The sequence below is a fragment of the Rhea pennata genome, chromosome 2 (assembly GCF_028389875.1).
Source record: "Rhea pennata isolate bPtePen1 chromosome 2, bPtePen1.pri, whole genome shotgun sequence".
Lineage (NCBI taxonomy): Eukaryota > Metazoa > Chordata > Aves > Rheiformes > Rheidae > Rhea > Rhea pennata.
Window position 1 is genome coordinate 20628107 of NC_084664.1, and position 25600 is coordinate 20653706.

Sequence of the window (25600 nt, forward strand, 5' to 3'; positions counted from 1 at the left end):
TATTTGTTTCAGATCCAAGCCTACCGGTTGATAAAGCAATGTATTGCTGTTAAAAAAAAAATGTGTGTCCAGTCTGTGGATATTGTTTGTTTTGTGATTAGGTGGTTTGGCTTAATTCATTTTAAGCTCTCCATGAAAGTCTGTTACATTTGCTACTGTAGGTATGATGATATTCTGATCAATGGACTACCAGATTGGCGACAGCCTGTATTCTACTACAGGCGGGTGAGAAAAATGAGCAATGCTGAGCTGGCATTACTCCTGTTCATTATACTCACAGTGGGTCATTATGCTGTGGTTTGGTCAATCTACCTGGAAAAACAGCTGGTAAGTATTGGTAATAAATCAAACTTGCTTCAATTATTAGTATTGAATTTCCTGCAGAAGTTTGCATATTATAGGGGTCTCTACTGCCTCCCTTGCTTTGAATTTGGATTTTTCATATTTTAAAATGGTTACATTTAGAATGGTGATAATTATAGAATAAGATATTCAAAAAATCAGAAATTGTAATCTAAAAACAACTTCATCTGCTTTCTAGACTTGTTAATAAATAGCAAGAGATAGTCCTTTGTTTTTTAATTGGAAGAAGGAATAGGATTAAACACTCGTCTATCATCTGTTGAAGCTGAATCACATGTTACTGTAGCCATTTTTATGGTTTTCCTGAATTTTATTTAAAAATAATCTTTTTTATTTGTTTAGTAATAATATTTGCTTTGCCTTTGTTCATATCTAAATGCTTTTTTGTGTTGGATTTTTGTTCACAGGATAGATATTGGTAAGCAATCTAAAACCACACTGTTCAATTTTTTTATTTTCAGTGTATAAATCTCTCACATTAAATAGACTAAAAAAAGCTTAAGCATAACTTGAAAAATATTCATATATTAGCATCTGTTTACTTTTTTATTTTTTCCACTGCATTATTAAAGTTGATGAATGAGAAAGGAGGCAAGTTGAATGCTTTCTCCTCTTAGAAAACTTTGATTGCTATGGAGATACACATGACTGACAGAACTGGACTTCATGTGTGTTTAAAGACTGGATGCCATGGCAACAGTTATTGTTAAGATAGATCATTTTACTTAATCATGTAGGACCCCTAGATGCATTTGCATAAATGCTGCTCTAATGTTTACCCTTCACAGAAGAGTCCCAGTAACATTTGTGGTTTACATGTTAATGATAATCTGTAACCGTAGTTTTTTCTCCACCAAGGATGAACTACTTAGCAGAAAAAAGAGGGAGAAGAAGAAAAAAACAGGAGGCAGGAGTACAGAAGAAGCCAAACTTGCTACTCTTGACAAAAATGAAAGGTGGGAAGAATTTGTCTTCTCTATTTTTAAACATTTTATCAGCTACTGATCTAATTCTATCATTTTCTCCTTGAATCTGTCAAATATTCTTATGAGAAAAATATTTTTATTTGTGGTAATAACCATTGCTGATACCAGGTGTGACAGTGTAGACGTGTTTTCAGTTTCTGATTTGTAAATAAAAGTGTGGTGTTTATTCTGCAGATCAATAATAAATAAAAAATTGAGGCTGAACTAATGATACCTTGCTAGTAGAAGGGTATATTACCTGTACAAATTGGGTTTTTTTGAAAAGTTTTACAGCTTCTTCTGTCTTTGCAGCTTTGCCATTGATTACAACTAACAAATTTCAGTTTATTTGAGCTTTAATTTATTGCTATACTAACTAGTGAATTTTTATGGTTTTTAATGCTTGTTGTTTGATTAACTTAGGAACAAATGTTAGACAATGCTATGTCTAAAATGTCTAACAAAGCTTAGAATAAAGGTGTTAGTAAAGGCTTCTAGCACTGCTGTTTAGTTAAGAAACACATAGGAAATAGTGACTTTCAGGACACTCCAAAAGATACCACCATTTCTTCTGTTGATTCATAGAAAGAAATAAAGGGTTTAAATAGTTCACACAGCAGGGGCATGAACTGGATCAATGCAGGATGGAGATCAGAGACCATTCTGCCTGTCGTCTTTCCTGATGACATCAGTGAGTAATGCTTCAGTGAACTGCAAATGACATTAATTTTTATGTATTGTTTTGTTTATGCTACAGTCTTCATATCTGGTTGTCAGCACTTGTGAACACTTGGGTGAGGCTTGAACTTTTTTTTAACTGCAGTGCTTATGTGGCTTATGAATTTATTTTCTTTTAAAAAAAATCTCTTTTCAAGAGATTAAAATATGTAGATGAATAGAAGCTAGCAGTTGTGTGTGATATATTTTCTATTAAATATTCAAAACTATCTTTTGCATTAAATATTTATATATTTTAATGTGAATTGTCAAGTGATAATCATTGCAAGGTAGTGGGAGGGTTCCAACTTTCCGAGGTGTAAGGTTGTGTGGCCTTAATGAAAAACTTACAATTTTACTTGGTTACAGAGTGACGGACAAACCACAGTGGCATGACTTGCTTCCATGCAAGCTGGGAATTTGGTTCTGTCTTACTGTGAAAGCTTTACCTCAGCTATTCCAGGTAATACTAATAACTTAATATTAGCTTTACTTTTCTTGATGGTGTTATATGATCAAATGCATTGTACTTGCTCATATGAATTCTCTGGCTAATGCATGCCTTTATATATAGAAGAATTATTCTTTAGCGGTGATTTTAGTCTCATTAATTCATCAAAATATGAATATATTAAACAGGAATATTAATGTTAATCTGGTAGAGAATTCCAGCAGCAGTACCTCTTAGGCAAAATTACAAGAGTAAATGATGAAGATGAGGTGATATGTTTACATCTGTATTAAGAATAGCAGTGTCTTTTGAATTGTCTATTAACAAAAATATTTTTGTTATTTTAAGTAGGCAAATATTATATTTTTATAGCATATATTAATATCTAGTTTAGATTTGAGAGAACAGTGATACGACTTTTTTTAATTCAGTGAGTTTTCCTTTAGAGTTGCTGGATAATTGTATAAATAGATAGCTGAAGATACAAAGATACAGTAGTAAAATAGAAATGTAAACTTGGCAGACTTAGCCACATTTTTTTTTCCTTCAATCAATACCGTAAACAGTAAAATGTAGCTGGTATTCAGACAGTGTAACTATTTTCAGAAAATCAGTTACTGAAATAACTTCTTAAATGTCAGACTCTCCTCCTTTTCATGTCCTTTGATCACAACCTTTCGTTTTTTTTTAATACTTTTTTTTTAATAGTAGTCACTAACTACTGACTAATGAATATAGACCAGAAAGAATAAGGTGAATTTTATTGTTTTGCAAAAATATTGAGTATTAGTTCTGAAGCATTTTAGTGTAAATGGTATTGATGTTCAATTTCTACAAGCTAAAAAACCATACAATTCACAATTACTAATCTGTTAGTAAAAAAAAAAAAAACAAAACAAAAAAAAAAAACAAAAAAAACCAGTAAATACAAGCAGAAAGTCTAGACCTTTATTTTTTATATAATATATCTTTTCCTACAAGGAGATGTGCAAGTTAAGATTCCTTTTTTCCTTTACAACTTTCAACAGAGTTGTAAGGCTATTTTACTAAGGTAACCTTTCTTAATCTTCTTGCATGCTTTTAAAGTAAAAAGGACCATGCTTAATTCAATCAACCATTAATGTGTCCAAGTTAAGCTTTGTTGTTCATCTCTCTTTGAGTTGAGTTGACTGGAAAAGAATTAACTTCACTAGTTACTGTTGCAACTTTGCTGTATAGTACTTTCCCTTGTGCTTTGATGGAACATATAAATATTATGAAATATAGTAAAATTCATGAAGAATTTTGATTTAGGACTTCATATAGTCTCTCTAAGCTGTCTTTTTCTCAAATATTTGATTCTGAGATACTCTATTTAAAAGAAATAAATATAACAGGCCTTTCAAATTTTCTATTCCAAAAACAGCCACTATGTCTGCCAGACTGGCCAGAAAAAACAAATCTAACAAAAGTGATACTTCCAGTTTGCAGACACATAGCCAAAATCTATTGCTGTGTATTTTAAATACAGGAACTGCATGTTGCATAACCTATACTTTGTGAAAAATAAGCTCTCCAATAACCCATGGAAAATTGGAGAGCAGCAAGATGGGATGTGGTCGTAGGGAAGCAGGGTGCGGAAGAATTGAAAGCAGGAGACCTTGTAGAGGACTTGGAAGGAAAAAGATGGGGTTCTAGAGTAAATTACCTCATACAGAGGTCACACAACTGCTTAATTCCAGATTATGTAGGTAAAAATGCAAAAAATAACTTATTTTTAAAATAAACAGTATTCAGATAACCAAACAGAATTACAGTAGCTTATTAAAAATACTTAAATAAAAAGATGTTACCTGTTCTGAAGAGCATAATCACAGCAGTGGCCTCACATTGGAGATGTTTCCTGGAAAAAAAAATGTGCAAAATATATCTTGTATGTTTTAGCTAGCTGGACCAAGAGGAGTTTCTGGGCTCTTCTTGAGCTGTATTTAAGATTGTAACAAGTTCTGTTTTAATTGCAGTACTGAAATATAGCAGAAAAGTAGTGGTACTCATGTCATTACTCCCTGATATAGAGATACTGTTTTGAATATAAGTGATCTTCTCTCTTCAGTAATGCACTAACATGGGCTGGAGACTTCAATATATTTCAGGCTTCAGTATAAGAAAAATCACTAGGGCAGCTTAGCTGAAAGATAAGGGAATCATTGAATAATTCTGTTATATATGCTAGTTACACACAGAGATAATTTATTAACAAGATGTTTTACTGGTTGACATAGGGATAGCTGCTATAGGCTGTAGGTATTTAGTGAGTTAAGCTAAATAATTTTTTCAGTCATTTAAGAGCCCACAAATTATTTTGAAAGTTGAGTGGCATTCATCGATAATTAGGCTAGAGTCTTAAAAAAAAATCCATATTTAAATGAACTACAGTTGGTGGGACAGAAAAGGGCAGAGTTTTAGCAATACTTACAATTAAATGTTGCTTCTGCTATTGTGTTTCAAAGCCCTTAAGACTGGTATTGAAGTAACTGAACTGTTTCCTCTAAGGAAACAAAACCACCTGCTTGTGAACACAAAAGTTCCTCCTCAAAGGAAACCTTACTTAAAAAAAGGGGGGGTGGGAAGGAAGAGAGCAACTTAAACTTCTTGCAACTTCTGGTACTGATTCCTTTCCCTAAGACCCCTTCCCTCCCCCCAGATTACTTAATGTGCATATTCTACTTACCACAGCTCTGGCTGATGATTCAGGTTGCAGGGCTTCTGCCCATGTCTGACTCATTTACCCAATTGAGTGTCTGTCTTCCGCTTCCCCTCCTCCTTCAAAATGTCAGATTTCAGAAGGAGGCACTTAAAATAATTAAGGTGGGCCTCTACTGAAGAAAAATGCTTTGTTTGCATGCCCTTGTGATGGCCTATGCCATTTTATTGTATTCTGGAAACCTTCTGCATTTTATGTCAAGAAATTGGAAGAAAAATTGGTGAGAGAAGGATAAGAGAAACTCAGAAATTAATGTTTATTTTTAACTGTTGGCAATTGTGTTTTGAGGGAGACTAGATAGTTTTTTGTATATGTGCATTTAGCTTAGTTAAATTTGAGGGAGAAAACAATGTGTTAAAGCTTGTTTGAAGAAGTGAAGGGAAAGAATATTTAAAGTGTACTATAAATCAAATATTTTTGATATGAAAGAAACATTAAACTGTAAATTACATTGACTACTACCAAATTTAATTCTTATAAAGTAAGCATAAGAAAAAGATAGAACAAAGAATGCAAATTGTTTCTAGGCTCATTTAGTTTACTCTCTCATGATTGTGACCTGGAAGAAGGCTGTGTCTTTTTCATTAAACAAAGAATCAAAACTCAACAAAAACGCTTATTGGAACTGAAAGTTATTTTCATAAAGAAATCGAGCAGCTAATTATAGCGTACAAGAGCTTTGGTTCAAATGGTGAATGTAATACAGAATAGACACTTGTGTTAATTATAGTTTTTTTTTTTGGGGGGGGGGTGGTGGCAGAAGAATTGTGTATAAAATGCAGTTTATTCCCCAAAGAGCTGACCAGTTTTGTTTGAATGTAAAGATGTGCAACTTAAAAGTGTTATCTCTTCAAAACACTTTAAATTATTTTTCACAATATATTGCTTGTTTTCCTTCAGTTAACTGAAAATAGAGTTGTCCATTAGTGTTCGTGACAACTACTTTTCCTCCAACTTTATATGCTGAAGCTTAGAAATGAATGTTTTTAATTTTATACCAACTTCATTGATGCCAACAAGCCCTAGAAAATGTTTTTTTGATTGTTAAATTACAATCCTGCAGTTGGCCTCGCCGTAACGAAGCCGAAAGCATTTTTGTCTGTTTCATACAGGCGCGGACCCTTGTTAAGAAAATGAAATTTTTCTGTAATCTGTAGAATAATAAGGTAAGCTTATTGCATTCCCCATCAGTGAGCTGTTGCAAAAACTTCTAGTCGTTCTGCAGTAGAGAAGGCAGCTGAAGCTCTGCAGAGAGCTGTGCTGCAAGGTACCTAGTGATGTTATCGATGCTGCTTTCAATTATGATTGCAACTTTTGTGTTTAAAGACCTTTTGGCTACTATGAAGTGACTTAAAATAAAAAGACCAGTAATTTATTTTTATGTAGACCACCAGATGGTAATTACTGTAGCTGATTTAGTAGCTTGGATTAGATTCAAACTAGTGACCCAGAGGTGTTTAATTTCTTGGCAGTTTTTCCTCAGGTTTTCTTTTAATCTATGATTCATTTCAACACCTGTTTAGAGATGGTTCAGTTCTGGCCTTAAATGGATTGGCAATGTGTCATTAAACTCGAGAGGCTTTGCCAGCAGGGCGTCTCCTTTGGCAAAGATAGCTTTTAAACATTTCCCAATCTAATCAAATCTTCCTTATGTAGGTTAATTTTGTCTTCACAGATGACTTTGTATAAAATGTGTGACACTAAAACACAATCCATTACACTCAATAATGCATACTTAAAAAAGGCTTTTTTTTGAAGGGATTTAGTCAACTCGGAGGTTATGTATTTGCTTAGTTGCCAGCTTCATAAGGTTTTGAGGTGTTCCAGCTGTACCGCAGCGCAGCGATGTTGGCAGGAGTTGCAGGGAGCGAGCGGTGGCGGGACGGGTGGCGTGAGCGATTGCCCCTTCGCACTGTTTCTGTTATTTCGCAGCCCTTGGGGGAACCGGGGTAGGGCCGGGGCTCTTGACCCTGAGGTCAATTAGGAGCTTAGAGGCAGGTCAGAGGAGAGCGGGTGATAAAACAAGTACTCGGGGTGTCTATAAGTGAGCAGAAAAAATTTGCATCTAACTAGGTACTGCCTGATGCTCTGGAGAGAAAATGTGCTTTGTTGTGTATCTAAGGTTTTAGGTGAACGTAAGGCACTAAAGAAATTCGCCTTTAACTGCCTCTTGTCCGTGGCAGCCAGTTTTGCTCTGCTCCTTCAGGTCGCTTTCCGTTTGTGCACGTCCCCGCAGCACACCCCGTAGAGGGCACGAGGACGAGGTGATGCGGGCGCTCAGTTGATCACGCGTACGGTTGTGTTGTACTACGGGGCTGCTTTGGGTACGAAGGGTCCCAGAGCGCCCTCGCGGCGACGGCCTCCTCCGTTCCCCCTTCCTTTGTTTTACTGCTGTGCGTTGGAAGTCGGCAGCACACAGCGTGTTAGCACAGCTGGGTGCCGCTCGTGGGGAGCGCCGAGGCTTGGGAGCTGCCCTGGGACTGCCCACAGCCATGCCCTGCTGAAGAGCCTGGCAACACCTGGTATTCTTCCAAGGTCAAAGAAGGATTTCCTAATTAAAAAGAAGGAAGTAATGCAACTCCTATTTACTGGCTTGCCTTTGAGTAACAATAAAAATGATGAAGAGAAATTTAAATGACAATGCTTAACTTTTAACGGTGGCTTTGCTATGGCATAGTGGCTTTTATTTTTTTATTGCATAGAAATAGCAAATTAAAGGTTGAATGTTGCAGTAGTTTTATTATGACTCCTTGTTCTTCAGTAGTCCTATACAAACATGCTTTTTTTTCCATGGCTGTTGTTTCTCTCGTACAAATTGTACAACAGGAACGCTGGACTTAGAGATAAAAACTAGTTCAGGAGCTTCATACAAATATCCATCTTTAAATGTATACATTGATTTAATAAGATTAATGCAAAGAAAATGGTTTCAGTATAATGGTTTTAAATATATTGCAGGAAGGTTTCCAGTTGCTTGTAAATTCTTGGAGGGGGGATATTTTATTTGAAGGAGTCTCTCACACTGCAGAAGTAACATGTGAATCTGTTCTATCACAAAGTCTGTAGGAAGATTCACATATGGTCAATATGGCAAGTTGTTTCCAGTGTTTGCCTTACTTCTCTTAATCTGCAGTCTTTCTGAGGTAGACCAGAAAGTCAGGAAGATTGACTGGAGGGGAAAAATGTGAAACAAACCATCCAGCACAACCTCCTTGCCCCCCAGGCATCCAGGAGAAGCTGCGGTGGATGAGTGTTATTCAGAACTGAAGACTTTAATTCCAGGATTAGTAGAGTTTGAATAAAAACTGCATGTGTTGATTTAAAAGAAAAAAAAATAATATCAAGAATTTATTTATTTCTAGGTAACCCAGTAGTAAGTGATTTCTAGGTAACCCAGTAGTAAGTGATTTCTAGGTAACCCAGTAGTAAGTGCAGCTTTGTGTTGGAAATCTCTAAAGATACTGGCAGTAGACAATAGTGGTAAAGAGAAGAATTGAATTACAAGAACTTCACAATATTCCTCATTTTATGATTAAAATATTTAAAATGTGTTAATAAAATGGTTATATGCCACTTGTATTTTTCTTCCACAGCACCTTGAAAATTTTGATCAGATGTAATCAGTGAAACTTTTTATGCATGGCAGTAGAACTATAATTCAGAAAGGCTAGTTGCAGAATTCTGAGTTTCTAATAGATTCCTTTTCATTCTCTTCCTTCTGCGGAAAGTATTTAAAATACCAGTATAATAAACTAGCATGTATAAGCTTTTTTTTTTTTTTTTTTTTTTAATTATTTTTTTTAACTGGCTAAGTGCATACTACTGTGCTTGGACGGTGAAGAAAACTAATGCATCTGTGTTGGTGGTGTTCTTTAACTTCTAAGTTTTTGCAAACAAGAACAAAGTATTTCTGCTCTGATTAGGTGAGCTAAAGCCTATTGTTAGAATAATTCCAAACGTCGTATTTGTACTTTTATGATAAAAATTGAAAATGCTTGAATACTAATGTTCTGTTTTAGGCAGATACAGTTGCACACTGATGAGGAAAAAATTGAAAGGAGCTCATTTATGTCAAGGTAGAAACTTTTTTTTTGAGTGAACCTCCTTTTTAAAATGTTTTCCAGTGTTTTTTCATTGTAACTTAGAAGGCCTAATACCTGTATAGTTTGTGGCTAAAATCTTTACTCAAGTACGTCTTTTAAATTCTCTTTACAACCTGTAGAGCTAATTCTTAGCTTTTGTGGGAAGGGTTTGATTTTCAGATCTTCAGAATCCATTTAGATTCCTTTTTTTATTTTTGTATTGTATGTAAACTTTTTCATTTGTACTATCAAAATGCGTAGTCTCTCAATTTTTTTTGTGATTATGGTGTCAGCCAGCAAAAATTGTGATTTAGATTTTAGTCTTAAAGACTAAAGTCATTTTTGTTACCTGGCTATTACTTTATTTGCAGTAATAAATGAAATTTAGTACTATTGTTGCTTTGCAGATATTCTACAGATCATGTGCTTCTGACTACTTTTCTTTGTTGTTCAGCTATTGTGTCTCATTTTCATCTGAGCCACATTTCCAATTGTTCCATGATTGACATGCTGGAGAGATTGACAGTTACCCCCTAGTGCCTGCTGTCTGAAGATCCCACAAGCAATAATGGATTTTACACCAGAATTTAGCATCAAATATTGGCTTTCAGTGTCAAATGGGTTAAATTTAAATGCCGGTTAATTGTATCCATTTTGAAATCATAGCCTTAAACAAAAGCATTCTTTGGATATCAGTATGTCTAAGTGCTGTGCATGCAACACAGTCTGAATGTCTCAAATTTAGAGCAGAAGTTGGCCATTGTGTTTTTGGCTATTTGTGTTCCTTAAAGATACCAAAAAGTCAAAAATCTGGGAAATACAAGGACTATTTCTGTATAGGGTAGAGTTTCGTATTTTAGGTAAACTGAAAAGAGAAACCAATGCTAATCCTAGTTTTGTAAAAAAAAGAAAAAAATAAAAAAAACCCCCAAACTGAATGTTTCCTTAAACCCTGCTTACCTGCTGTGAATGATAGTCATCCTGAATAGTGCATGTACACAGGTGTTTAGCCCTGTCTCTACTAAAACTACAAAATACTTCCTCCCGCTCAGAAACAAGACTGAGCACATGAGACGTTCTCTTTTCTGCTATGTTCTAGCAGCAAAAAGTTACATAAACTCTTTAAAATATCTCTGTGAGCCGAGCAATATCCCCATAAACCTAGCAGAGAAGTGTATCTTCTTGTTTCCTGTGCCCAGATGTAAAAAGAAATAGAGAGAAAGGCAAGGTTCTTAGGAGATTAAACCTTATTATCTGCTGTGAGAATTAGAGCTGCTCTTCAGGAGCACCGACTTGCATCAGTGAGATCGTTCCAAAGCATGACAAAGGTCTACTCGGAGCTAGACTGCAATTCTGTCCTCTTGTCCCAGCTGCCTCAGGTGTCTTTAGTGGAGTAGGCGCCAGCATGATGCAAAGGACAATTGCTATGTTTTAGCATCTTTGCAGTAAGCAATTTTATATGACTTTTACCATTAGATGAAGTAATAATGACTGCTTAACTTGGATTTTATTTTCAAAATTTATTAAAATGTCTTATTTCATTTTAAATGAGACTAGATTTTGTTTAAGTTTATAGGATTACCTTAGAGCTGAAATTCTAAAAGTATTTTGCAAGGTTTTAACATACTTTACAGTTTAGAATGGAAATCACCCTTTATAGATTTAGCTTCCTCTATATATAAAAAGAGGGATCATTATGTTATAATAAGAATAAAATATTTTGGCTATAAATAAGTAAAATTAAGTTTATCGAATAATATAATTAATTTTGAACGACAGTAGAAATGTTCTACTTGTTTGGAAGATATAGATAAGAATTTGTATATTTCAGCCTTTTATTGTAGATTTGTTGATTTCGGTTGAACATAAATCTCTTAAACAGTTAAGTGTGAGTAAGAAAACTATTCATGCCTTTTATACTTAAGCAGTCAGTTATTCAAACTAGAAAACTTTCAATTCAAATTAATAATTATGAATTCATCAATTTTAGAAATGTGCATATTATTTTGAGGTTTGTGACAGGATTTCTAATTTTATGAACAAGTTGCTTAAATAGATTTCAGATTAGAATCTAGCCTGATCATTGGGGAAAAGCCTTAATATTTATTTTTAACAATTTGATAGTAATTTAAAGCCTGTTAAAAAAGGAATAAATTGGTTTTTTGGAACATGAGCAGTTATTACCATAATGAGTTCACAGTAAGAAGACTGCTGCCTACCAATTGCTTTTGTGTGTGCCTGCACACACTATTCTAATTAAAAACTTCTCTTTCTTCCCTGAACTTCCAGATTGCTAATGTGAGCAAAGTGGGTACATTGTCTCTTAAAAAGCTATATGGTGGTCAGAAATGCTTTTCTAACGATTTTACTTTTCAGGCTGTCAGTGAGCATCAGAATTATAAATCGACACTGTTGCATATGAACGTTTTCTACACAAATTCTACTTTCTAAGAAAATATTTCTATGTTGAAAATTTCTGTATCTCAAAGAAACAAATGTATCTTTTTTTTTGTGAGGTAAATGAGAACTTAACAGAGCCATTGCATTGCTTGTTTGTATAAGGATGCTAATGTCATTGCAACATTTTCTTAAAGGATGCCAGACAATTATATATAGAATATAAAGAAACAAAAATGAAGGCGAAAGAAGATGCCCTGGCTAAAGCTGAACTTGAAACACTTCAGAGTGAGTTTTTACCACTGTCTTAATAAACAAGATATGTAATATAATATACCTACTCCACAAGATGAATGTGAACAAATGATTTATAATCTATATTTATATACTGTTCTTAAATTAACATGAGCTTTTCATTATATGACTAATTTTGCAGTAGATTGCTTGCTTGTTTTTATAGAGGCATAAAAATTGTGGTAGTAAGCTGTTTTTTATGTTACATAGTAGCAACAAAAGCATACTTTGCTAGAAGTATTGCTTAACAGCAGGGTGAAAATCTCAAAAGTGTAGATCTTGAAGCATAGATTTTCAAAAGTGACCTGTGGGTTTTGAGCTTTTCTGTATATTTCCCTTTTGTGTGTAAATTATTTTTTTAAATGTATTTCATAATTCTTTTGTACAAATTATTTTCTCTGATACAAATAGAAATTGAAAATAATTTGAAAATTTTCAAAAGCATGGAGGCAGATTTTGGAAATGTATTTGTGCTATTGTTCAAATACATGTCTTAAAGTCCCTTTTAGAAGACCAGAAAAGGCAGCTAGCATTTTCCATAGTAAATATTCAGATGAACTGTAGGTGACTTTTCTTTTTCTCCTTTCAGTTACTTTCTTTTTGATAATGAATAGATCTACCCTGTTTTGCAGACTATTTTAAAAGATGCGCATGTGTTTGTGCACACACCTGTGTTTTATTTACTACACTTAAGTGCATGCTTTTAAATTCCTTTATTCTGGCCAGTGCATTGAGTGCCCTATAACAGTTTACCAGCTTTGAGTGTACATAAGCCTTTAGGCACTTAAAATACAGCTACACTGTTTATTTTTGCAAAATTTCTTAATTTTGTAAACTCAACAAAGAGATTTGGTTTGAGCAATAATTCTTAGCTTACTTGTAGCTAAGCCTGTTTTAAGGAAGTTGGTAACATTCAGCTCCTTCGTGAGCCTGGTGGACCCAGGCCAAGTCTAGCAGGACAGTCCATCTTGTCTGGCCAGGTCTGTCAGGTGTCACCTGAGACTTGACTTTTTTTTTAACCCCTTCTTCTCTGTGCCCCTGCTGTAGCAGTGCCCAGCCTCACAGGCGCGGGTTTTGTGCACTGAAGCACGCCCCCCCCTCCGCCCCAGCACCCGTGTCCTGTCCTCATCGAGCTGTGGCAGAATGCGCTGTCTCAACCTCTGGCCAGTCCATACAAGTTTTGCATCTTTGGATCCTGCCCTCACTGGATAGGCTTGCACTTGGCTGGCAGGAAGCAAGAGGAAGGATCATTAGTTACCAGCTGTAATTAGTGGAGTTCTGTGATTTTGTGAGTTTCTGTTGAAATTTGGCACTAAATTAATTTGGTCAGCCACAGCAGTGCTATTGCTGGACAACTATATATGCTGTCAGTTGTGTTTTTTAAAATAAATGATACTTTTAAGAGAAAAACAGAGATGCATCTGATGAAGAGATGCATACTATAGTTACAAAATACGATATAATTTTTTTTTGAAACCTGCATGAAAGCATTAGGTAAATTTGTTTATTGTACTGCTCTGCATTGCAGACTTGAGAATTAGCAAAGAAAGGTCATGAATTGCCAAATGCGCATTTCATTTGCTCCCGTTCTTCCTAGAGATCATCCATGGAATACAAGTTCATAATAAGTTGCATCTATCTAATTGAATAAATGCATCTCATGCAGATTAGCAATCGCTGGTTTACAATGCTTGTTTTTTCAAGACCTAATTGCTCGTTTACCTCCATGTCTGTCTGCTTGGCTGCTGAAACTGTGCAGTATTCTGTAGATGGCTTGAACTAGAATCAGAGGGGGGTAGTGGAGTAAGGAAGTATAATATGCAGAGTAGGAGAGTGAGCACTGTATTGAGGTGTCATTAACCTTCTGTATATGGTAAGGAGTGTTTTTTCCTTTGATAAAAATCAAAATCATGCATAATATTTACTTACTTAGTTCGCACTTTTGCAAAGTTTGTGTTACCACTTCTCAATCCATTCTAAACTGTCATTACTGTCCTGATAAAATATAGCAATTTTACAAACTTTTTGCTTTTAGGACATATACTTTTGTATGGAATTACAGATAACTGTGTTCTGTGTACAAGAATAGAAATATGTTGCCTTACATTATCTGATTACTTTTTTGCATTTGGATACTAGAACACAAAATTTCTTTAAAAATGAAAGTGCTTTAATTCATACAACTTGCTGTCAGCTTCTTTCTCTCCAGTAGTATCATATGCCTATATCATGCCTTCACCAGAGAATGATTCTGTGACAATAGGTAGCCCTGTTCTTCATTGTCATGATATATAAAATCAATTATATGTTAACTTGACTGACTAGTCATTAAACTGAGTAGGTATATGTAGGACAGATTGCTCAGCCAGTTTTTGAACTTAAAATGCAAAGAGTTTGAATAGTTATTGAGACAGATTCTACCAGCTTTAATGGCTGGCTCCTCTTCTGTAGTATGAAGTACCTTTTTGAACCAAATTCAGTTGGGGAAAAACCACATGTATTTTTCTTTCTTTATGATTAATATTGATGGCTCTCTTCCTTTTTGTTCTGTTTGTTTATCCTGACCCTCAATGTGAAAGATGGTATTTATTTTTAAAATAGACTTTTTAAAGAAATGTCTTCTGTTAGATTGCAGGTGAATTCTTGCCCTCATGTAAAAGACATCTGGAACCACCCATAGCAAGAAACTACTTTGTTTCTGCTGTTTCAAGTTATAAACCATGTTGAATAGTAGTTAGTTTTTCTGTTTCATTCCTCACCCCAAAATTCAAGCTTTAATTAGAATATGAAGTTACTAGTCCTATGGCTGTGTTATCTCTGTATTAGAGCTTTATAGTGGTGTACTGTACTCTCATCAAGGGCAATAGCGGAATCTGTAATAGATTTCATGAAGTTCAATTAAGTTTGACGGTTGTCTCTTTTCAGGAATTTAAACAACTTGGAATATAGCATGTTGCTTGAATGGCTTCCTCTATTGTTTAATAAAACTCTATGTAGAAGGTGTCACTAGATAATTTAGTTTGACTGATGTTTTTAGGCAAGATCTACCAGACCCTTATAAGCATAAATAAGTGGAAAAATATGGATTCGAAAGACTTGTATTTGACTGAGGTCAAACCTTTACCAGTGATGCTCTTTAGCTCTTAGCATTACCTGTGTCTTGTAATGCAAGACATAATATTGATCAGAAAGCCCTGAGAAGACTTTCATTCTTTATGCTTTGTTATTAATTTCACTACTATAGAGAGATATCTTATTTTTAATGTGGGTTTCTCTAGCTTTGGCTTTCAGTTATTCCTTCTTATTAGAGTTTTTCTGTGCTTGAAAATAAATTTCTACGGGCTTTCTTTATATAAAGCATTTGTTAGCCCTTAATTCCTGTGGTTTTTCTGTATTTATTCAGTTTTCCAATGTAGTTGCAGATATTGGGCCCTGGGTTTGTATTTAGTGTTCTAATGTTTGCCATCTTCTGATTATAAAATCACCTTGCTGCCATTATCACTTCTCTGTTTACATAATCACAGACTACCTCAGCTCCACTAGCTCTGATAGCTCATTTCAGATTGCTTGCCTGCCATAACTGTAACCTCTTAAAGATTCCTTGCACACACTTTCTTCTAGGTGCAGACACGGCCCAGGGTCCTTACCCTTAGTTTTGTAATTTATTTAGTTGGAAATCCAAACCGCTTTTGATTTCAGTGGTGCCAGACTACCAGCCAGTCTATGTTGCTACTTTTTGCTGTACTTTCCTCTCCACAGTAAACCATTTTGGTGGTACTTGTGTAGTTCAGCAATATACTGAAAGTGACTTCTCATTTGCTTCCAAATAGTTGACAAATATCATGGATAATTATGTTTAATATCAATCCCTGCCAAAACACAGTGTGCATGTGCCTGCTCAGTAATGATTTACTTACAGACAGGTTCAGAGAAAATTAATTCATACAATGCCTGCTTTTTTCGTTAGTGTGGGTGCAAATGTTCTGATCACTTGGTTGTTACCTCTGAAGCGTAATGATGGCAAACACAGTATCATGCATTTCACTGTTTGTTTTGGCAGGCCTGTGGAAGACATTTCAAACTTGTAAGCTCATGTTTTCTTTCTAAATGTATCGATTTGCCTAAGATACCTCTGCCTGCAAACTGTGCTTCAGATTATACAGGAAATATTCAACTAATATTTAGTGTTATGAGGTTCATTTGAAAGAGGCATGTGTATTTCATTTTATGGTTTTTGAGGGGCAGATTAATTTCCAAATATTGAATGTCTGAGGTATTTTGAGGGGGTGGTGGAAACAGGAAGTTAGGGGAGGGGTGAGGAAAGATGAAAGACATCAAACCCCACAGCTTGAGGGAAAGGTTTTGTAGTTGAGGCTCTATATTCATTACTGAGTATATTTTTAATCAGTTGTCTCAAAAATAAACTAACTCCTAGGTCTTGATAGAACAGATGTTTGTGTCTGACTTTAACTCTTAATGCAGACATGTAATCACATTGATTTTATTAGGCATACAGAAATGCATAAATTTTAAACATATGAGTTTGCCTCGTATTTGCTTTGATGTTGAATTAGTTTGCCCTACTTTTTCAATACACAGTCAAAACCTTAGTATGTTTTTTTTTCCTGGACTTCTGAGTCTGTTGTATTCTGTCTGAACATTTTGCTGTTTGTGCTAGTGAATCTTATGTTTTTAAGCAGCTTTTAATGCTGCAAATGCTGTGTTTGTCTCTTGTAATTATGTAGGTAAGTTAATAGTGTAGCAAGAAAAGAAAGTCTCAGTGCAATGTCTTGCTGACTTGCAGAAAGAGATGGTTGCCACTTAGCTGTGTTTGTCATCATATTTCTCATTTATTGAAGCGTGAGGTACAAGTCAGTCCATGGCTCTTCTCTTTCTGTGACTTTCTGAGGCATCACTGTCCATTTTGGTAATGTTTTCTGTGAATTCTGTGACTCTTCTGTTCACCTTTAATGTTAAGGCTTTGGAGGCTTGCTGAGAGATGGAACTCCAGCTTGTCGTGTCCTACTTTTTGTGCAGAAGTCCGGCACTTGAGTTTTTTTCCTGATCTATGTGAAACAGTCATCTTTCTGTGAAACTGTCAAGTGCTCTCAGAATTCTTCAGGATTAAATTAGCTAGCAGGTAAAATCAGTGTGTAGTTTCCTGAAAACTTAAAAATATGGACACCTGGTATTTATTGGTGAAAAAACACTACATTACTTTGTGGTCTTTTATTATGTGAACAGCTACTGGATCTTAAAACAAACAACTATTATTAATTCTGCCAACAGTAAGGCAAAATTAATATGTTAATAAGGTGAAAATCCAACTATCTGCTTATGCAGGTAATTTGTCATACTCCGTAGTCTGAATCATTGTACATAAGTTAATCAAACACACAACTGATACTGGACTAGTTTTGGAGGCATTCAGAAGCATGAAGTATTGTATAGATAAGAGAGTTAAGTGTTTTGTGGCAAAGTTTAGGGATCCTAATGATGGGTGTATTATATGCTGGTTAAACATAGGGGACGAATTATATATATGTATTTTAAACTTTAAGGTGTTAAATACTCTTCACCCTGAGGTGAAGAACTGTATAGTTCTTGAAATGGAAAATCACAGAGAACAAGTATTCTCACAGTGTGAATTCAACAATGATAACACAAGATGTTATCCTGCTACAGAAGGATTAAAACTGTGTAAAAAATCCTAACTGATGAAAAATATAGATCATTTTGCATTGGAAGGAGGAGAGGAGGGTAGTGTAAACACCTAAGAGATATCAAACCATTTCCATAGTGCTTAGGATGTGGATTATCCATATACTTTTTTTCTGTTGTGTGATTCTTTTTATTCTATCTAATAAACTGGAAGAGTTAGTACCATGTGATTTGACAATTGGAAGATGTATAATGTTCACAGAAAATAGTGAATTAAATTATTCATTTACCCTGTTGAGTTTCTAGTTTGGCTCTGGTTTCACTGAGACTATTTGTTTCTACTGCGTTTAGTTGTATGAGCACCAGTGACTCTAGTCATAGTTAAGGTCAATTGGATATTGGTGCCTGTGTAGGAGAGAGTCATCTGACTAGATTTCTGGCAGACAGTGAATGTGTACTCACAAAATTGAGAATTCTTTTACGTTTATACACAACAATATGAGAACCAGTGTTTGAGACTGGAGGAAAATACAATTTTAAAAGTATGTTTTGTTGTGTTGGTTCACCACATAGTCCAGTCCCAGCAACATTAGAAGATGACAGTAAATATTAAGAAACACTTGTGTTTCAAAACTGTGAATCACAGCTGCAGTTATCAGTGCTGTCAGCACCATCAAACACATCCTTGCTTGAGGTGGTGGCAGCAGCAGCTCCCTGTCTGTCAGGCTTTAGCAGATGGAGGATGAGTTATTCAGCTGTCTGGGCACTGTTTGCTATTTGAAAAACTTGTTCCTCCTTCTCTTCTGCAGAAGGCAACAGGTCAGCTTGGAAGTATTTTTGGGGCTACCAGTTAAAATGCTGATAGTGAAAAGATAACATGGCAAGAGATAGGTTTTGTTCCTAGGTATCTGCTGTGGACTTGTGTTGTTTGGATGAATTAATTTCAGTGATCTGTTTTGCTTTTCTCCATCTTCACCTGAAAGAAGAACAGTGCTTGGCTGCGTTAAGTTGAGGTTTCATAGCTCACATCATTATTTCTGAATGGCATTTTTTCTGAGTGTAGGTAAACCAAGTTTTTAGTGGCAGTACTTCGAACCTGCTGGCATTTTCCCAAAACTCTTTAAAATGCAATTATTTCTGTAACAGTAAATATTCCCTTATCTAAAATCCTTTATGATGTTTACCTTTAAACCTTCTTATATGCTTTCCTGTTCTGAAAAAAAGGCTTTTTGAAATTCTGAGGTGAAACTGTTTTCATTGAGTTACTGAGAGCCTATGTCAAAGGTGCTGTGACTTCAATTTCTGCTTATGTTTTAAAATTCAGTATGACAGCCACTGTGGTACCTAAGGGGTATGCTGAGCTCTTCCTGCATCTCCACTGGAGACAAAGGTATTTTAATTCTAATTAAGTGCTTGTTTGAGGGCCCACAGCCATCTTCTCCAGGTGGAATTTCTCTCTCCTTTTTAGCTGGCTAATGAAAGGCTATCTTTTTTTATGTTAGGTCTTCCTCTCTCATTCAACTTGCTGAAGAAAATCTAGATATTTTCCTGTCTTAGATATCTGATAATATAGAGGGATGCAGTGTCTTCTGGAAGTACTGATAAAAATTCCTTCTAGAAGTGCAGAGGCTAAACTCTTTAATTTTTAGGTGCTAAGGTTAAACAAGGTGAATTCAGGCTGTTTGCATCTTTTGAGAAGGAAAATTAGCAAACCATAGCTGATGGGGTGTAAACTACAGGAAAATCCTCAAGTGTCTCGATGTGTGTCCACTGTTAAGTAATTCCAAGTGAACAAATGAAGTGTGCTTACTTGTTTTTCAGGTTAGAGGTACAGTAATGGGAACTGTCATGTAAGATAACTTACTAGAATATTTTTGTCAGTTCACATTTGCAATAAATAAACAGTGAAGTCATTGTAACTCATACTTCTAAATCTTAACTCTGACCCTGGAAGCTATTGTTGCATATGGCAACCTTCAAGAAAAATAAGGCAAATAATGATGTATATGATTTGTTTGTTAAAATTAACTTTTGAAATAGAAAGAATTTTGCATCAATATTGTCTTTAATAATACATCTGGGTAATGAGAGAAATACTGGGTAAAATTTTTATTTATTTAAGTTATGGGGCTTTTGGAGTATATGTGATTTGCTAGGGCTGCTTATGTTGTAGATAATTATGTAAGGTTATTTACATTAAAGAACTCCAAATACAATTTTTTCTTAATATTCCTTTTATTGAGAGTAGTTTGGCTATAATTATATGCAAACTTAGGAGATTTTCACAGAAGCAGTTTTCTGAACAAAGGACATTAAAATGTTCAGATGGTCACTAGTCATTCTGTTAACTTTAAACATGTACATGAATTTCCTGTTCTTTTTCGTGTGACTTCTAGAAGGTGCCATGAAATGGTTTTTGCTCCATTCATTGTCAAAGCACAGAGGAGCACATAGCCACACAGCAGAGAGTGGGAAGGTGAGACAGAGCTGAACCGTTCCTGTTTTGGCTACAGCCAGCCATTAGATCAGCTTTCCCTATGTCAGTGGCATCCATAGGAACATCTAGTTATTGTGAATCAAGCCTACTTAAAAATAATTGGAAAAACAAAAAGACTCCGCAAACCCAGCCCCTCTTGCTGTACCTGAGGTTTCTGAGTGCTTTGTTTCTCAACCTGCTTTTTCTGGTTCTCTTCCTTTTATTGTTCCTAAAGCTCTGGCAATTTTCAGTCAAATTTAAAGCTTTCTTTTGAGAACATCGTATCTAGGGGATCTGTTTAGGTTGTTGTTTTTGCCCCCTTCATGTCCCTTAAGTTAGCGGATCCTGTTTAATACTATTGAAAGAACTATAAGAAAGGGAGAGCAGAAGACAGTGATGAGTTTGGAAAATGAGGTCCAACATTAAAATCTTTCTAAAGGTTTAAGTGATAGAGCTATTTGTAGTTAGCTTCTCTGTTCTCAGATTCTTCTATCTATTAATTCAGAATCTTTAACTCAGCATAGCTGACCATAAAGCAATACAGAGATGTCTAAACCTCACCTTTCTGCCTTTGCCAATTTCTTTGAAGCCAGCTGGACTTCAGAAATCTTGCTTATAACAGCTCCCTTTGCTTTCACCTGTACTAACCTTAATTATCAGGTAGGGTAGCACTGAAAAGTGCTGTGTGTTTTTGAGGGGCTGCTTCTTTGGCCGTTTAAGGCAAGTTCATATATAGCTGCATGTAGAAGAGGAGCCAAGTATGTGCAATGTTATTTACTTTTTGTAAAAATAAAATCATTATAGCAAATTTCTGAATTCTCTTTTTAACAACAAAATTGAAGCCCTTTCCATCGTCCCCTTCCTTCCTAACTGAAAAATTTAATGTTAAGGGGGTGCTTCTGAATTATATTTCTCTGCAACATTGGTAACATTACTTTTTTTTTTCCTTTCTTTTTTTTTCTCTTTAGAAGAGAAGAAATCTAAAGCCAAGAAACCAAAATCTGAATTCCCTGTATACACAGTTCTGGAATCAAATGCATATGTACCATCATATGATCATGGAGCTTCTATTGAAGAGATTGAAGAACAAATGGATGACTGGTTGGGAAGCAGGAACAGAACACAGAAAAAGAAGGCAAGTTTAAAGTTACCTTTCAGATTGTTATATATTTTAAATGTTTTACTTGCTTGCATCTTAAGAAAATGGAGTAATGTATGTATACTACTGTAATATTCACACACTGTTGAAGTACAGGTAAGTATTAACTGTCAGGCAGAGACATAAGGGAAAACATTATATCGATATCCAGTGTAATTTGTTTAATGATACTGGAAATGTTACAATAGGATGTTGGTAGTTGATAAAAATATCTGAAAGCTCTCTGGTTTCTAATATAAATACCATTCTTATTAGAAACTAGTAGAACATGGTACAGTCAAGTTACATGAGGCTTGATTCTTTCCCTTAATTGCAGTTAATAATATTTTATTTGCAAGGACAGAGAATTTGCTATTAAAAAGAAAGATGAAACTATTGCTTTTTAATTCTGTGGTTGCATTATCACCTGAAGCTGATTATGTGCTTTTATACTTCATCTGGCTTATGGAAAAGATACAATGAAGAGCAACTCTGCCTATTATTATTATTATGGTTCTTGCTACTTTTGAGATAAGGTTTCTTAGTGACAGTTAGTGTAGTTAACTTATGATAAATTTTATTGAAATATACTGGCTTGAAAACGTGTAATTTTCATCTTTGAAACAAGAGGTAAACACCACAAAGAGGTGACAGAAGAAATGTAGCAAACTGGTCTCCTCACGTGAAATTCTATCTTGCCAGAAAGTCTGAGATGAGAAGAACTGAGTGTTGAAAGTGGAGTTGGGGCAACATGCTGATTTATCGTCAAAATATTGTAAGAGGTTCTCTCTGTCATTTGTTCCCTCTGTGCTGCCGATTTTCTTACTCCTTGACTGTTTCTTAGCCTGTGAAAAATACTTTCTCTCCTTTTTTAGCCAGACCACACCAAAAATGTTTATTAAAATCATTTGAATTTTGCATAATCAGTTTAATCATCTACCACTATTTGATGCCTAAGTTTCATGACTTCCCAGTTGCCCAGTCTCTCTGGCTTTTCTTAGCAGACTGCATGGCTAAGCGATTAAAGAAGGAAAAATGTATGTTTGTTTACAATATTTTGGGTTTGTTGCATGTTTCACTGGATCCCAAAATTCACCATCTTCTGTGATGGAAATTGGGTCTTTCTTTTGGATCTCCATGATACTGAAAGAGTTTGAATGAGGCCTAGTGAGCCTATTTCCTCTGTAATTTTGCACCTTCTAGACCAAATGTATAGAAGTTGTGTGTTTAGAGACACTTCTAAGAGAACAAAGATTGTATGTACATCCTTACAGAAATAGGAGACATGGAAATGAAAGCCTCTCAAAGGACTGTTATTGAAAGGTAAGTAACTTGTTTTTCTATGCTTATACCTGCAGGCTCAGTATTGCATCTCATAAAGTTGATTAATGAGCTTACTTTTTGAATCGTATTCTGTTGCAAATGGGTTAACATCTTAAGAACAAGCAAACAATTTACAGATATACTGCCTGGGTAATGAGTTTGACCTGACAAGGTGTGATGACATATGCTTCTTCCCCTTGATAACTAATATGTTACTGCAATGCAACATTACAATTTAATGCGGTAGTAGAGAGCAATTTTGCAAATAAACAGGAAAAAATGTGTTTTTTGATACTAGTAGGAGCCATTTGTATGTCATGAGGAGAATGTTTGTGTCCTAAGACTAATAATAAGATTACTGAGAAAATGATCATACTGCTGGTTAATTGTTTCTAACTTATTTAACAAATTTGCCATTTTGGAAAGCTATATTTTCTTCCAGTATAGATCAGATATGAACTTGGACAGCATGTCTCTCCTACCTCCCTCTTATACTTCTTTCATAGATATATATAATCAAGTGGTGTATGGCCATCACCTTTCAATTCTGCTTGTCTTGGGAAAAAGTTTTTCTTTCATAAATCATTTGGCTATTGGACCATTTTGGGGTTGTTATGTGTCACTCATGTGAAAGCTTGTTAGCATTTTTTTTTTCTTCCCGTCTAACAGCTCAGGGATGTGGACTACATACAATCAACCAGACTTGATATGTTACCCATGTGGAAAGATCAAAGTAGCATGGTAAAATAGTGTGTTACCATGTCATCCATCCAGAAATAAGATAGTGGAGTTTCTGTCCTTGATGTTGCTATCCCAAGTGTAGATGATTACAGTTCATGTCATGCTGTACATGAACTGCTTTGTTGTGTTGACATTTATACTTTGCAAGGAACACCTATAATCTATTGACACATTTGTTAAAAAGTACTAAATCATGCAATTTGCCCAGTTTGATAGAATTTAGATTATACTCAGTGATTAAATTGAAGTCAGTGCCTATGTATCTCTTTTTAACATTTGGTAATATTTGAATATTTAGGTCCCTTTCTTTTTTGAAAGCTGGCAACCTTAGTGTTGGTTTAACTAATTAAGGGGTACAATCCTGTAAGCTGCTGATTGTTTCTTCCAGTTTGGAAGAGTACACTTGCACTCTTTGGAAGAGTGAATTTGGAAGACCAAAGTTACTAATTTAGATGTATCAAAGCTATGTGAAAGGAAAATGCAGATTCTACTGTTCCATCTGCAGCAGGAATCTGGATATTTCTCTGACAGATACTCATCTAGGAAATAATACTCATAGAATAAAAGGCTCCTTAAAAAGGATTTGCCAATATGGAGAAGACAATGGCTTTCCAAAGTATTTGACTCAGCATTGATCTTATGTATACCTTATTTGTAGAGGAAGAGGCTGCAGAGCCACTGCAGAAAAATAAAAAAACCCCTGCCTTTTCTTTCAGAAAATGTATATTACTAATTATTGAAGATAATTGGAATTCTGATATTTTGTAAACCAAAATGGATACTTGGGTTTCTGTCAGGAGTTTGGTGGATTTAAGTGATTAAAAAAAAAAAAAAAAACAAAAAAAAAACACTTTTGCTTGGGAACGGTAGCCTTGAGAATTGTTCTGCTGATCTTTGCAATATGTTTGATAAGTCATGAGGTGTAGGAATAAAGTGCAACTTCATGGAAGTCAAGATGTTAAATATTGTAATTGGAAAGAAGAAAAAGGTAAATGCTAATGTAAATAAAACAGATCAGGAGAAACTGGGGCTATTAGGCCAAGAGGCTGGAATTAGGACGAATCATGATATGTGTATATCTCTGGAATAAAATGAATATTTTTTTTCAACTTTTATTGATGACTATGATCTTGGATGTAAAGGTTGTCACTAATGAGCATTGCTTGAAAATGAGTATGACCACCTCTAATGGGGAGGTAAAGTTTTAATCTCAATTTAAGAAGAATTTGCTAGGCTAATCCCCATCCTGAAATACATGTAGAGGATTATCCTAACTGAAGAGCAAATACAGTCCTTTGTGTGAAGGAAAGAAATGTTTGCAATTGTGGGCTTATCAGATGACCTAAAAATCATTGAAAAACAAAATGGTAGCTTTGTAAAAGTATATGCAAAATAAACCAAAATACAGCTGGGAGGTTACTAATGAGTTTTTCTACTTGATTGATTAAATCAGTAGTTGTTTAGAAAAACTATTTTTTTCTACTTTTTGTCCAGTTATGATGTAGAAGCTATTAATGTATTGATTACTGTTTCTATGAGGCTTAAATATCAAAAGGGGTAAGGAGCGTGCTATAGAGAGAAAAACAGCTTCCTTTTTTAGGCAAGGTAAAATGGTCCACTGAATGATGTAGAAAGAGAAGTGTGATCTGACTTAAAAGATTGCACAGTTGGCTGAAAATATGTGCTCAAAGTGCTGTTAAGCTGTTCCTCTGTCTTACTTTGAGAACATATTAATTTAAGGTCCGTAAGGGGCTTATCTTGTCGTGTTGTTACTCATTACTTAGAACTGGATTTGAAAAGAAAGTGTGGCAAATCTCATTTGGGAGTAGGTTAACATTAAGCATAAAAAAAAACCTGAGAGGTAATTTTTCTGCATATCTCTGCAACAATGATCCACCCTTAGGGCTTTTGTATTGTTTTGGTCAGTACACTTTTAATAAAGAAAGAAAAATTAACAGAATAAATGAGCAAAACAAGAGGTATAGATTTAAAAAAATATATAGGGAAAGGTTGAATAGATTGATTTTTAGCCCAGAGGATGGAAGCTGTTGGGAAGAACTGGATGGCTTGTTTTTCCAGTCTGTTCAGGGCTATTTTAGTTAAAATGATAATCATTTATCATTACTCAGGACCTCTTGTGCAAATGGAGAGAAAGAAATACTGAATTTGATTTGCAACAAGGGAGTTTCAAGTCAGATTTGAGAACCCATAAAGGGGCAGACAAATAACCAGAACATGTTATCTGGACC

At 35.0% G+C, this 25600-nt stretch overlaps 1 protein-coding gene across 1 annotated transcript in view; it reads left to right on the forward strand.

Moving 5' to 3' along the window:
* DNAJC1 (DnaJ heat shock protein family (Hsp40) member C1) overlaps positions 1-25600 on the forward strand; it is a 109472-nt gene that overhangs the window by 45373 nt on the left and 38499 nt on the right. Inside the window, exons 4-8 of the mRNA XM_062567714.1 lie at positions 162-327; positions 1222-1319; positions 2415-2508; positions 11916-12006; positions 21118-21284. Of these exons, the coding sequence (XP_062423698.1) occupies positions 162-327; positions 1222-1319; positions 2415-2508; positions 11916-12006; positions 21118-21284 (616 nt within the window). The remainder of the gene's footprint in view (positions 1-161; positions 328-1221; positions 1320-2414; positions 2509-11915; positions 12007-21117; positions 21285-25600) is intronic.